Source organism: Barbus barbus (genome assembly GCF_936440315.1).
Source record: "Barbus barbus genome assembly, chromosome: 39".
Lineage (NCBI taxonomy): Eukaryota > Metazoa > Chordata > Actinopteri > Cypriniformes > Cyprinidae > Barbus > Barbus barbus.
This window is the reverse complement of record NC_136717.1, coordinates 22,897,513-22,913,830: the sequence shown is the minus strand read 5'-3', so window position 1 is coordinate 22,913,830 and position 16,318 is coordinate 22,897,513. Positions and strand designations below refer to the sequence as shown.

Below are 16,318 nucleotides of genomic sequence, written 5' to 3'. Positions count from 1 at the left end.
TCATCTGTTTTAGAGTCTTCTTAAAATTACATATGTTGGATATATGCCTTATTCTTAAGTCCAATTTATTCCAAGCAGATGACGATCTAACTAAAACTGTTCTTGTCATACAATTGGACCTTGCAGATGGAACCACTAACACACCTGAGCTCACCTGACGCGTAACATGCCCGTGACAATACCCACTAAAAACCAATTTATCTACAAAGGATTTTGGATCGTTTTTAATGTACCTTCACATTTCTCCAGGATCTGCACCGTGTCACCGATCTCCAGAGGCAAGCCATGCTGCACTGTTCCTCGAAAACTGGCCAGCACTGAAGCACAAAAAAAACAATAACTCAGTTAAAACTAAAACAATTAAAAAAAAAAAAAAAAAAAAAAAAAGACATTTTCATTACTATAACGTCTCATTAGTGAACATTAGTTAATGCATTAACTAGCATGAACTAATAAACAATATATTTAATGTTATTTAATAAAAATGTTCATGTTAGTTCATAGTGCATTAACTAATATTAACAATTACAACTTTTGATTTAAAAATGTATTAATAAATGCTGATATTAACATTAACTAAGATTAATAAATGCTGTAGAAGTTTTATTGATTGTTCATATTATCAAATGAAACCTTATTAGAAAGTGTTAACCGTATCTCAAATACTAAAATAACACTGGTGTTTACAACAAAGTGACATTTCAGGTCAATATATATGATGCATTTAATCAAGCAGACACAGAAAAAATATACACCATTCCCTTTCATTCATACACATTTGTGATGCCAAAACTGTATAGCGCGAAGACATTTGACCCATAGTAGATGTAAACGTCACAGATTGACCTTTTGGCTGAATTCAAAGAGTGCACAAATGTAAAAGCTGCCTGGTTTGCAATATTGTGGGATCTGAAATAATTGCAGATGCTCAAAGCCTAGTGTGAACTCAGCTTAAACTCAAAAGGGCAGGGTTGCCAGATTGCTCTGAAGTTCAGTGCCGTGGGAAGGTTTAGTAAAAGTGACGTGTCTCTCTTGCTTAAGCGTTTGACGGAGTGGCTCACCTGAGCCACTCGCTTTGATGAACACGTATGCTAAGAGACTTTGAAGTCAAGGCAGCCTGAGCCAAAAAAAAGTCAAGAAATAGAGAAGAAATTAAGATTATGGAGACCAAACGATGGTGACAGACATGTAAGAGGAAAAGAAGAAGTGACAGACTATGCGCACAGAAAACGTCAAAAAAGAGTGGGAGTGCAGAGAGAGAAAGAAGACATGTCTTGTGTAATCAGCATTCCTCACAAAAACAAACTGAAAGCTCTCATATATATTATAAATGATGTCATCATTGCTCACTCCACTCAGGCGATTATGGGATAGGTGTGTTAAATCAGGTTCTCTCACCTGCCTGAGATCACAAAGCAGAAATTATTTCTGCAGTGGATTTCATGGTTTTATGGGGCACAGGCCAATCTGGGATACCCACACAGAGGCTCTGACCTAATTGAGAACTTTGTGTGTGTGCGTGTGTGTGTGTGTGTGTGTGTGTGTGTGTGTGTGTGTGTGTGTGTGTGTTATAAGATTATAATGATGATAGAGTCCTCATAAGATGCACAGAGCACCCAGAAACTCCCAAACAAATGGCACATTCCCAAACAAATGGGAAGTCAAAGTGCCGACAGTATTGTCCAATCGATTCCCAAATGAATGATCCCAATATAGATTATTTTTAGGTAAATCAAAAACATACAGTGGGGCCAGTTTATTCCACTGATACCGACTCCAGTGAATTGTTTCTGTTTAGTCAAATCACATTCAAAAAGTGTCAGAAGTACAGTCCAAATGATTCCCTAACGAATGACTCCTATGAGTGGATTCTTTTTTAGTGAGTCAAAAACAAAGTGCAATCAGTGCAGTACAAATGGTTTTTAGTGAATCAATAACATACCAATTCCAAAAAGAATGTCTCCAATGAGTAGATTCTGATCACTGAATCAAAACATGAACTGCAATTAGTGCAGTCCAAGTGATTCCCCATAAAATGATTTGGTTCTTTTTAGCGAATGTAACATTCAACATAATCAGTGTAATCTAACTACCAAAGGAATTAATCTTATGAGTTGGTTTAACAACTCTGTTCTTTTTAATGAATCTAACACATTCAACATGACCAGTAATCTAGTCAGTAATCTAACTGCCAAAGGAATGAGTTGGTTGACTTGGTTCTTTGTAGTGAATCAAAAACGTACAATGCACAGTGTATGCAAACTGAATCTCAAACAAATAACTCCTATGAGCTGATTCATTTTTAGTGAAATCAAAAACATAAAACACAACCAGTATAATCTATTTCCCTAATCTAATTACAAAAAAAAAAAAAAAAAAAAAAGAAATAACTTTTTTAAAATAAAAAAAATAGTTAAAATTGCAATCAGAGACAGAATTCCTCACGATTCCCATCCCAGCAACCACTGAAGAAGATGTGTGAATTATAGAAATACATTTTGCAAGCAGCAATCCTCAGAAAATGTAAAACTGTAGCTCACATTAATGTTTCATCATGCAATTGTAAATATAGTGAACTGAACTACTAAAACCTGGATCTAACAGAATTTTTTCACCGAATGACAACTTCAAGCTGTTCTTGAGATCAGTGCATCTCCTCGAGACACTCATCAGATTACGATCCCATCGTCCAACATTTCATCCAAAAACCCTCACAACCCAAGTTGCACGTCCCTGAGTTTCGCATGCATCCTATCAGTGCGATTTGACTTTAAAATCCGGAAGCCAAAATAACAAAGTAGGTCCGATGAATTAATTATACAGGTTTTCGGCAGCAGCACATTAAATTATTCAGCCTGGATGTGGAGTCCTTGACAGAACTCAAATCCTTCCCCGGTAAGCGTATGGCAGTTGTTAACTGAACCGCAGCATCACCAGAGAGCCTCAAAAGTGTTCAGTGACCGAAAAATATCTTTCCTCAGGTAATTAAAAAAACAGAGAAAGTAAAGAGAAGGAGAAAGACATCCTTACCTCTCTAAAAAGGTGAACTATCAATATAAAAATTCAACGGCAAACACACATAAATACACTTTCAAAAGCTCAACCACAGTGAACCAAAAATATATGTAGACACACTTAAATGTTTGAATGTCAACGCATTAGATAAACATTTTTGCAATGAATTTTAACCAGAACAGGTGATTTTAGTGGATGTGTGATGACGACTTAGTCCAAAACTGACAACTGTCACAGCCATATATCAGGAAGCAACCCCGTATGTTGCCGACACACTTTAGTAATTAACACAACAACAATAAAAAGACACACTTTGCTTTCAAAAACATAAACAACTGTTATATTTCATAACATTTATCACTAATTCCATATTTATAGTAGAGTGTCTGATTCCCAGACACAGATTAACCCTGAATCTAAACTAAATTACAATCTCATCAGTAATTCTGCAGTGAAAATCCTTTTTAGCACTAGCCCTAATCTGTGTTTGGGACTCTGGCCCGTAGAGTCTGGAGAATCATCTGTAATCATGTTTAAATCATCTGTAACTAACAGAACAAATCACCTCTGACTATGTTTGCACACTATTAATCATGAGGAACTGGAAGTTATACAACACTGAAGATGAAACAGACCTTGACGCTCCATCTCTCTTCACTTGGTTTGATACATAATGTTCATCCACAGTTAACCAAAGCTCCTGAATACTCTAAGCTACTCTAAGCTGCCTGGACTCGTATACACGCATGCGCTGATTTGTGACTGCGTGTTTTGAGTTTGAGCTCTATCAAGTTGATTCTTTATCGTCTATTTTCTATCTTAAAAACAATTTTATACACTATCATTTTCGTTTCTATAACGTGTGAATATATCCCCTATAGCATTCTAAAACAAAACCAATCCAATTTTTTGGATTAATTTATTTAAATTTTTTATTATTTTGTTTAGTTATACTTCCAAACCCAACACCCAGTCACACACACACACACACACACTCATACTCACACAAACCATGTTGGCTGTCATGTATGTTTTGTTGACCCTGGTTACTCTGTATCTGATTTGTCACCTGTAAATAGCATGCTTGTTTGCATAATAAAAAAAATAAATAAATAAATAAAAAAAAACAACAATCAGAGCGCCTTATCACTAGATTTATTTTGATTTCTCGACTCTGCTATTAGCTTATAGCCCGTTAGCATCGGCAGCGTGGCTGCCGCTAATCTCACTTACATTGCTAATACTCTATTCACACACATTACCATTGTTTCACTGTTACTTGCTTAAATGGCGGATTTGTGTCTACCGTTGAGTGCAGGTGAGGACACATTCGAGCTGCATTCGGTGCAGCTGGAGCTGGAGGCCGTAAAGAAGCAGGCCCAGCTGAGAGAGTGTAGACCCGTGCTGGAAACATCCCAGGCTGACGCTCACAAACCCGGGGTAAGTACACAGCACGCTGCTAACACTCCCACCACCTCTACTCCGTGTGTTTCTCTACACAGACCATGTGCACCCAGGACGCGATCTTCCCAGATGTCCTTCACTCCGGCGCCGGGACGCCACGGACCCTGGGTGCACCAGCAGCGGAAGACCTCTCCCCCTCCGGTCTTTGAGATCTCCACCTGGAACCGCTTCGCTCCCCTCCGCGAGACGGAACGCGATGCTGTGATCGTCGGAAACTCCATTGTCCGGCACGTCCGTTAGCTGAAGGTAAAGTGCACCCTCACTGTTTCCTCGGTGCTCGTGTTCTCGATGTTTCTGTGCAGATACCTGTGATCCCGAAGGGCGACGAGAGCATCGGTGCTGTCGTGCTGCACGTGGGGGTTAACGACACCAAGCTGCGGCAGACGGACACACTGAAGAGGGACTTCAGGAGCCTGATCGAGACGGTACACAGCACATCGCCCGCGACGATGATCATCGTGTCAGGACCGCTTCCCACGTATCGACGAGGACACGAAAGGTTCAGTAGACTTTTTGCTTTAAACGAATGGTTATTGTCATGCTGTAAAGAACAGAAACTGCTCTTTGTTAATAATTGGAATCTTTTCTGGGAGCGTCCTAGGCTTTTCCGTGCTGATGGCCTGCACCCCAGCAGAGTCGGAGCGGAACTCCTGTCAGACAACATCTCCAAGACGCTACGCTCCATCTGACTAGTAAGCCAATTCTCAAATAACTGCTATGATGACTTTTGTTCTACCCACTTAAAAGATAGAAGTACTTGCATTGTCCAATCTATACAGACTGTGTCTGTTCCCCGAATAGAGAGGTCAAAATATAAATTTAATGCAGGATCTAGAAAAAATCTGATCGTGATTAAACAGAAAAACGCAAAATAAATGAACAAAAACAATTTTTAAAGCTTGGGCTCCTAAATATTAGGTCACTCGCACCCAAAGCAGTTATAGTAAATGAAATGATCACAGATAATAATTTTGATGTACTCTGCCTGACTGAAACCTGGCTGAAACCAAATGAATATTTTGGTCTAAATGAGTCTACTCCACCAAGCTACTGTTATAAACATGAGCCCCGTCAGACTGGTCGTGGCGGCGGTGTTGCAACAATATATAGTGATATTCTCAATGTTACTCAGAATGTATCGTAAAAAGCGCTATACAAGAGTGTTTACAGCTATTTTAGATAGACTACAACAGAATGAAAACAAAACAATTTTGAGACTAAAATAAAATAATGTATTTTGTGTTTGTGTTGTGTTGTGACTTCCTTGTGCTTAAGGAGAAAAAAACATGTTGATTTTTATTTTAAAAGCTTTAGTGTGTAAATTACTACAGTATCTAGGTTGCTGACATACTGCACAAATATTTATAATACCAGATTAACAGATAAACTTTTACTTAAGATGCCGTTTTTTCATACAGAGAGAGGTCGTTCTGCTTTTTCTAATTATGCTCCGTATATGTGGATTGAGTTTCAAGGTATGTTACATATGGAATCTGTACCATCTCGTGTAAAAATATTTTAAAGTCTGTTTATATAGAACAGTGTACATGTTTTAATAACTGACTAGGATTTGCATTGTTTTTTCTAGAAAATTATGTTTTACGTTTGTCCATTGTGTGGTGATGTCTATTTCTTTGTAAATGTGACCTTTGCTGCCTATCTTGACCAGGACTCCCTGGTAGAAGAGATATTGTATCTCAATGGGACCTTCCTGGTTAAATAAAATTAAAATAAAATAAAAATATACAAATATTATACAAATAAACCAAATTATACAAATATTTTCAATGTAATTGCATTAAAATGTAAAATTTTATTAATTAATAACTGTAATTTTTAATAACAATAATAATACTTGTTATCAAATTACATACATGATATTATATTCTAGTTAGGGGTGTGCGATATGACGATTTTTGATCGTGGACGATAAAAATGTCTCCACGATCTGCTTTTTAAGAAATATCGTAGTATCGCGCTACCGCGCACATTGTCAAATACAGTTCTGGCGCCGCCGTCTCTATATACTGTACAACACGACATACAGCAGTAGAGTTACTCAGACAGGACACTGCACTTATTCGCGATCGCAAAAGTACATTATTTGCACACAAGCCTTGCTGGTTAAATGTTTAATTCGCGCGCTGGTCTGACGTACGCTTGTTCTGAGCGCATACACCTGAAGCACGCGCACTAAAACGCCTGTCTAACAGCGCCTGATTACTCAACTAAGTTATATTTTGCGCTAATACTGTCAAAACACACAAGGTTTACATACAGACTGAGTTGGTTATCTCTAAAATGAAAGTAAATAGTTAAGAGAGAAACGGATGCGTGGCTGTACTGTATATTAGATGTGTGCAGCTCTTAAAGGGACAGGACACTAAACATGCTGTCGACTGTCATTAAAGGGATAGTTCACCCTAAAATTTCATTTCTGTCATTATTTACTCAGTGGAAAACCAAACAGTTGCTGGTCCACATTGACTTTGATAGCAGGAAAGAAAAATCCTATGGAAGTCACTGAGGACCAGCAACTGATTGGTTTTCCACCTTCTTCAAAATAGCATTTATAAATGTTCAGCAGAAGAAAGAAACTCATTCCGGTTTAAAACAACTTTTGAATAAATGATGATATAAAAATACAACATTATGACAGAATTGACAGACAGATGACAGAATATTAATTTGTGGGGGAACTATTCATTTAACGTTAACAAAACAACAAAACGCAAAGAGAAAAATCACTCACTATTCTTGACTGAAAATCTTTAATACAGTTGCTTTAGGAATCAGTCTATCTAGTGTTTTATTTTTATATTTGTTCATTCAATTTCATTGAATGCTCTGCTAAATACACCTATTGTACCTGGAAATAAAGCACTGTTTGTTTTATTTGTATATTATGTGTATTTGTAATGTGTATCTTTGTTCTTATTTTTTAATAAGAAAAATAAAATAATGACAAAGATTTTTTATCTTCGCCCACTTTGGCCTAAATATCTGCCATGCATCTTTGTCTTTCTAGTTTGGCTGTAATGCTCAGACAACTTGTAAAACCAAAATAGTAAAACTAACAAAGAATCGTGATAAAAATCGTGAATCGTGATATTTCTATAAAAAATCGTGATATGATATTTTTCCCATATCGCCCACCCCTAATTCTAGTAGACACAAAAACTAGCCTGAATGAAAGTGAAATACCCCTTGAAGAGTCAAAATCCCCATTTAATATATAGCTGATTATATTGATATATGGAAAGTATTACTATTATTACAATTATTGTTATTGGTATTTATTTTTATTAAACAGCTACTTTAGACAGACTACAACAGAAGGAAACAAAATGATCTTGAGATCAAAGGTACATGAAACAAAAAATAAAATAAAATAAAATGTTTAAATGTGTTTATTTAATATAATAAGGTATGCAATTTATAATAATTTATTAATATTTTTTTAAAGCATTCTGGGACTCTCTTATCAGAAAATGATATATAAAATGCTTTGATTTCGTCCCAAAAAGCTATCTTGTAATGTTGCATAATTTTCCATACTGTTGATGGAGATGATGTCTAAAAATGTTGCATAAGTAGGCAGCAAAGTCAAAGCAACTCTGATTGCATTTGCATTGTGGGAAAGTGGCAGAGAAACAAACACACAGTCCAAACGTCAGCAGGGCACCACGCTCTCGCTTCCCATAATCCCGCTGGGCTGACACAGACCTGAGACAGCGAGCCTCATCCCTTTGGCTCAGACACGGAAATAGAGAACTCCACACAAGACTCTGTTTGTGTGGATTAACTGCAGATCTGGTTTGGGTTTGAGAGGGTGTGATGCTACAGTTGGGTAGTCTAAGCTCCTTACAGCTCGACACAGAGCTCAGGATGATGGCTTTACCCTCGCCGCTCAAGTTCTGGCCAAGCGACATGTGTATCTGCCTCTGTGCTTCCAGGTTTGTGCCTGAGCCGTCCAGGAAACAGAAGCAGAGCGCTAAAGATTTGCTGCGTGGAGCAGGGAAGAATCAGATGGTTTGGCTCCTGAACAAAAACATATTAAATGCTCAAAGTAATCATTAACTAGGTTTCAACAGCAGTTCCAGTACCTAGACAGTATGTTGGACAATATAATACCAAAAAATATACATTAAATCTGTTGAAATTACATTATAGCATAATGATGATGACAATAATAATAATAATAATAATACATTTATTAATTATATTACTCTTGTTACTATCATTATTATTATCATTTGTACAAGCCAATTTATACAAATACAGGGCTCCAGACAAAAAAATCGAGTAAGGAGCCATTGGCTCCTATAAAAGAAAAACTTAGGCGCCAAATTATTTTTTTAGGTGCCACAGAATAAAAGTGGTTTATTTTATTATCATTTTATTTTTCCCCCCTATTTTAACATTTCAATCATTTTGTCATGCGTTTATGTCTTATCTTTTCTAGGCTTTATCAGCATTTTAATCCATCTTGTAGATGATCAGGTCGACCGGGGGACTAAGGTTCACTTAAAGTGTGAATTAAATGTCTTTTACAACTTGAAATATACAGTCACAAAGAATTGTTCGTTACACAGAATCTGTACCAATATCATGGACCATAAGCATCACTTGGCAACTGAGTGCAGTGCATCCTATAAATGTTGTCACGTCTTTCACACATTCAGTCTGTTTTTCTTCATTAGTAAAATGCAATTTTATAGGAGGAGTTGAATCATGTACAACAGAATAAGTAAAAATATTAATATGCAACAGCGCATGAATAGAGCAAAACGCTCCTCTTTATAGTTATTTTTCTAGCTGACTGATGAGTTTATGGACACTGAGTGGTTATTCTGAGGTAAATGTATTACAATGCAATGTTTACAAGCTTTATACATTTCCTCAGTTTGAAACAATGAGCTTTTACATAAAACATTTCAGTAAGTTGTACTATAGGCTTTCTTATTGCCTACCTTTTGATCATGTTCATTTCATACTATAGTAGTAAATCGAAATATATAATGGGTTCACTTGCTGCTTTAACTGAGGTGCTAAAGAGATCGCGCCTGAGCATTAAGTGCGATACTCTCCGCTCGCGCGATCCGGACGCATACACGGACCGTGTGGACGCGGGTACTGGTGTTTATATTACCGACAGTGTGCGCTTGTGGTCCGCATTAAAGAGCACACAAACCGCATCATTTGAATTTCGTAGCATTTTAAAGCTGATGCTTTATTTATTAAAAAGTAAGACAGCACAAAGCTTTTTGCGATTACTGGATGGCAAGTGCGCTTCAAATAACAGGAAGTCCATGCATTAACAGAACACAGCATATAGACTAAGATCTCGATAAGAAGATCGACCGGACAAGTGTAAATGCATCTGGTTGTTGAAACCACATATGGTAATTTTACTCCTCCCATAATATTAAAATAATAGACGTCTGAGAGCGTTTTATAGGCTATATGGCATGTTATAGTCAGATATGACAGCGCAATGCAACAAGCATCACCGCGGATGAGTAGCGGAGTATTTCTTCAGCAAGCGACGCGCAAACTGAATGAACCTGAAAGTCGCAGACGCTCAACACTCAATCTTCTTCATTAAAAGTAGCGAGACTAGCCTATCTTCCCAGTGCTGATGCCGCGCGCTCTCTTGATATTGAAATTAGCTGATAATTAATAAAATTATCCATTGCTTTCATTGACGTGAACTCCGTTATATTTGCATATGAAGCGGGAATTGAAGAACGGATTTATATCCGTTTTGCGAAGACACATTTATGTGGCCAAGTGTAAATGGGGAAACGTTTTTAACAAATCATATAGATATCCGATCAGAGAAAATGCAGGTGTAAACAGGCCCTTTCAGGTCTCTCTCACTGCGTTCAGCAGACTGTGTGCGGCAGAGACGAGGACTGTTTGAAACTCTTTTCCAGTAAAACTTTAATGCGCATCGTCTTATGTAAGTTTAATACGTGAACATAACAAAAGATGTGAGCGCAAAACAATCGGGAAAAAAGTCCTTTCATGCAAATTATATATAGTCGCCAGTGGCGACCTCAGCAAAAACTTCACTAGCAAATTAATATTTTTGGTCGCAAATGCGACCATTTTAGTCGCAGTTTGGAGCCCTGCAAATATGTTAATGTAATTATCGTTAATTATAAATTCTAGTAACTGTAATTAACAATTAATTGTAAATAATAATAATAATAATAATAATAATAAATATTATTATTATTATTATTATTATTATTATTATTATCAAATTACATATAATAAAATATTATCATATACATTTCATCATTGCAATTTTTAATAATAATAATAATAATAATAATTTGCATAAACCAAACAATACAAATATTTTCAAATTGTCTTAAATTGTTCATTTAATTAATTGTACATATTATTCTTATTATTATTATTATCAAATTACATATATAATAAAACATTATATAATTGCTAAATTATATTCTAGTAGAAACAATAACTAGCAAATAATTTCTGCCTGAGTGAAAGCGAAATATCTCTTGAAGAGTCAAAATCCATATTTTATACTTAGCTATGATTATACTAAACAACAACTATAATAATTTGTTAAATATATAAACAAATATATTTCATTTTTTAAATTGTAAACTACTTGTATTCTAAATATTTAATATGTAATATATAATAATATATACACTGATAAATATACTACTATATTTACCATAGTACTATATATAGTATATTGTATGCAATTGTACAAAAATATACAAATGCATTGCATGATATTTAGCTCCTGACATAAGAAACACATCCCAACAACATAAACATCATATCGACTATTAGCCATCCTGCACACGCACAAAAAAACAAAACAAAAAAAGACACATTAACATGCTGTTACCTCAAAATTGGTTCAAAAATATCCCCTAATGTGCTTTTAACCTCACTTAAATCCAGCTCGTCACATACTGATTTGTGATCCGGCCATGAACCTGACAGCTAATCAACCTCTAGATTCATTCATTATTCATCGCCACATTAATATGCAAATGTACGCCAGCTTCTGTGTTGTCCACGACCGTGTTGCCAAAACGAGACTGAATTATTAACACAATATTTAGGTCTACACAGTGAGCATGCTGCAGCGCAGGTCCAATAAATAATGCAGAAACTGGGAATATTTTGTTTGTTGGGTGGATCAAGAAGTTGCAAAACAATTAGGCAAGGGTGTACAATTTAGGGTGTACAATTTAGTACAAGTAAAAGTGTTTTTTTCCTGTACAAAACAGGATTTAGGGCATGTAATCGCCTGTGATACTAGCAGGCAATTAAATTCGATACACTCCAAGACTTCAGAGACCAAAGATGTGCAATTACAATCCAGAAATCTGAACACCACCCAACAGGCCTGTAAACCACAGTAAATTACTGATGATACGGGTGTAACTAGCTATTCCACATGTACACTCAAAATCCTTTCCTTTCTGAGCAATGCAGAGAATCCCACCACAGCCACCTCAACAGCGTGAGCCTCAACCGCGCAGTAATACACATGCTGTGATGTAAGAATCTGAGTCTATGGCCAGCCCGACAGACCAGCGATTCATCTGTGCTTCATAACAGGAGCTCGGGGTTCTCTGGCACGGCTCATGATACGCTTGTGCCAAAGGAGCGGTCACTGTGGAAATCATTCATTACCGCAGCTGCTGAAGAGGAAGACGCTGTTGATGGTAATGTGAATGCGCGTGAAGGGATCGTGCGTTGACAGAGAGCAGGGTTGTTAATTAATGAGCTCGTTTAGACATTCCTCAACCTGGACAATGACACTTGAGTACTTTTAACCCCTCGCTCCGCTACGGATCTCAAGGCGTAAGGCTAATTGAGAACAGCAAGAGGCAGAAATTAAAACGTCGATATCAGATACACAGCTACGAGAAGGTTGGCAGATTGGGTAGAGTAGTCGGAATAAGGGGATTTTACTGGAATAAAACTTTTTCCTCAAGGATCAGGTCAACGTTCCTGATGGAAATTCGAATTGAATAAATAAGTAGATAATTTTGGGCTGCCAACCATCCCTCCTGAGACATTCACACTTCTCAGTCCCCCAGCAGGCGTTTGGTTTATTTGGGCAGCATTGTGGGCTGCGCCTTCACTCAAAAGACCCCACACACTCCCTTCACATTGTGCTTGTCATTTACTGCCCTGAAAGAGCAGTTTTGCTCTGTCAGTTTATCAGAAATAAACGAAGCTATTGGCGAGCGGCCACTGGCTGAGAATTGCCTGTTATCTGTGTTTCAGATATCTAAAAGGTCAGAGAAATATCATTTGGTGTCTCACAAAGAAAATAATCACAGACACACAGAGGTGAGATAAGCTGTGCTGTGTGTGTGTTGACCATCAAGAGCATCAGACGCCATCCAATACAGGCATGACAACAATTTGAGCATCAAATCATTATGAATGTGAACTGCAGCTTGAAGAGGACAAAATTAATCGAATGCAAAATAAAAAATAATATAATAAACATTATACATTTTTTTTAATAAAATAAAAATAAAAGAGAGTCATAGACGCCCACCCTGCAGGGGCTGTAAAACGTGTGTTTTTCAGTGTAAGTGTGATATAAATGAAGGAGCGGGAGCAAGCGGTGTCTCCACAGGCCAGAGTAAATCATACATGACTCTGATTAAATCAGAATATAGGTCAGACTTCTTAAGCTGCCCACTTCACCTCATTCAGTGCCGTAATCTGCTCTCTGCTTCTTTTGCCCCCATGTGAGTTTGTGTGTGTGTGTGTGTGTGTGTGTGTGTGGAGGGACTGCAATGCGATCCATTGCTGTAATGCTAGATTAAAGCTTTTAAATGCTTAGAGCTGGAAAAGCACTGCTGGATAATTCATCCTGATTTCACACTGGAGTTTCCTTGATTAATATCTAAATTCACAATAGCATATCTAGACTCCACTGCCATTGTTATGTGTGTTTTTCTCATGATGTTTAGTCACTGTGATTAACTCAAATTACCAACTAATCATGCAGTGTTTCTTTGCATGCTTCCTACATTTAGGGGGACCAAACGGTTTCGCTTCTCTATTCTTCTATTTTCCTCAATATCCTCCTGATACTTGGCCTCTTTCTCATAAAAGAGATCTGGCCACATAAAACTCTGATGTCCTCAGATCTGAAATACAGATTTATCACAGATTTTGCAGCTATAATCAACATTTCCAACACCAGATCCTGAGGAGCATAGAGTAATCAACTTGCTTAACCACTTTCTCTGTATCTTCTCAGTAGTGGTCGACCGATATATTGGCCGATATTAGGGATGTAATGATTCACTCAACTCACGATTCGATTCACAATTTTTTTAACATAATGACATTTAAGACAAATTATAAATTAAAAGTGTCCTTTTATTGCTTGGACAAAATGCTGTACGTTTTTTGTGAACTTGAAATATGACACTATAATAATATACTAATATAGCACATGCATATTATTGCTCTTTTGTTGGTTTTGATTGCTTCTATTGTCCTCATTTGTAAGCAGCTTTGGATAAAAGCGTCTGCTAAATAACAAAATGTAATATAGCTAACGTAAATGTAAATAAAACTAAACTGAAATTTTAAAACAATCCCCAAATCAAATAAATAACACAAATAAAAGAAATCTCTTCATATAAACAAAGCAAGGCTTTATTTATGCTCTTTCCATTTAAAATTAGAGGCAAACACTGCATTTTTAATCGTGATCCAAACAAAGATGCTGCATACATGCAACATGAGCAGTTTTTAATCTAAATTAGATTGCGTAATTTCGAAATCTGAAGCAAAAACAGAATGGTCTGACTTCAGTTTTGTGAAACTATACATAAAAAATATCTGCATGAAACAGAAGCAGCAGACGAGCTGAATGAGACGCAGATTCACTCTCTGCCAGCAGGTGGCGCTTTAAGCGTTTCCTTTGTTTCCGCTGTAAACAATGCAGCGCTGCACTTATGAACTTCAAAATGCATTATACAGAGGCAAGATGAAAATAAATAAAAAAATTCCATCTAAACTTTTCTAAAGACAGTAAGTTCCCCTCAACATACATTCATATAAACTCCTACCCCTAATTGAATCGCGGTTTGTTTAGCATCTCAACCGATTTGAATCGTCACATATTTGAATCGATTTTCAACCAGCTCGCGGTTAATCGTTACATCCCTAGCCAATATTGAGCATTTTTCAAATATCGGCAGATAAGTTTTTCTGTTTGGTCGATGCGTTCGAGGCGGGACTTTTATTTTGACGCCCCATCTGAGCACACAGTGTGTGTCTGCTTGTCTGCTGTTGTCGTTAACAGTTCTGTCCAATAAGGATAGAAGTCTGTCTAATAATCAGATAGAACAGTTAAACAAAGGAATTAAAATGTATACAAAAAAGTATTATAACGATCACTTTTATATTATTAGTAATAGAAAGGTAAACATTATAACACTCTCGTTTGCTGTCAGCATTTAGAAAATACGCATTTACATCATTTAAATAAATCTTTGAAAGTCTAATGAACATTTCATTTCACAAACCATGCAAACTTAGTTGAATCCAGTTGTGAGATCTTGTGAAGTGTGATTTGTATCATGCATGATCACGTGTGCTCTGTGTGACGGTCGGTCCATGCGAATTGAATGCTTTAAACTTGTGATTTCAAATTATGCTGCGCTTTATGCATTTGCCTACTGCCATATTCATGTCATTTTCACTGTGTGCTGTATGTAAAATGAGTGTTACCTTGGATTTATTTGAAAAAAAAATATGATTCCCAATGCATACAAACTTCCCAGAATACTGAGTGCCTTAAATGGAAGTGAATTAAATGGATCTTATTACACGAGGAAAACAAACAAATAACAAATATTAACAAATAACAAATATAAAATATTTATTATCATCATCATCATTATTATTACTACTACTACTATTATTATTGGTACTTGTCTTCTATTCATTTATTTAAATAGTACTTTACAGCAGATTTAAAAAATATTTATCAAAAAATAAATTTAAAATAGAAAAAAACTATTAATAATAATCATAGTAGTAATAATAATTATTATTATTAAGTTTATCATTATGTAATTTATTAATAAATTATAATGAATAATTATCATAAAAAATACAATTTTAAATGAATTGTTTCAATATAAATTAAATTAAAAATTAAATTAAAAATTAAATTACAAATTAAATTAAAAATTAAATAAAATAAAAAATTTAATAAAATAAAAAAATTAAATTAAATTAAATTAAATATAAAATAAAATAAAATAAAATAAAATAAAATAAAATACTGAGAATTTGAAAAGCAATTGTGACCAGACTGCCAAAGGCAAGTCAAAATAATCTCAAGCTTGGGCAGGGTTTCAGCATCACACACTTTAATCTAGCTGAGACCCTCGCCTCAGGACCGGGACACTCCAGAGGCCACAAACTCATTTTCATATGGTCAGTACTGACGGTCGGTCACATGACCTTTCTAATGTTTACTGGCTTTGTGCAGTAGACAACAGCTTTTGAGGCTTGTTTCCCAGAGGAAGACTGAAAGTAAATGTTAAATCAAGCTGTTTCTTGAACTGCTTTTATACATTGGCCTTTCATGTGGCCTTTGGTATTGGTCAAACCAGTCCTTCTGGTGTAGTAAATGTTTTACCATGACCAGAAACATTTCCACTGCTGTGGTGACCTTGTTTAACGCACACTCATCTATGAGCGACGACCGCACCCAAACAGAGATGTCAAAGAGAACACAGACCGCATCAGTCTCACACACAAACACACACAGACGTCATTAAATCCC

The 16,318-nt window shown here is 36.2% G+C and overlaps 1 protein-coding gene across 1 annotated transcript in view; it reads right to left on the bottom strand.

Moving 5' to 3' along the window:
• LOC306859070 (dedicator of cytokinesis protein 4-like) overlaps nt 1-16,318 on the bottom strand; it is a 101,487-nt gene that overhangs the window by 68,059 nt on the left and 17,110 nt on the right. Inside the window, exon 2 of the mRNA XM_079399876.1 lies at nt 234-317. Within this exon, the coding sequence (XP_079256002.1) occupies nt 234-317 (84 nt within the window). The remainder of the gene's footprint in view (nt 1-233; nt 318-16,318) is intronic.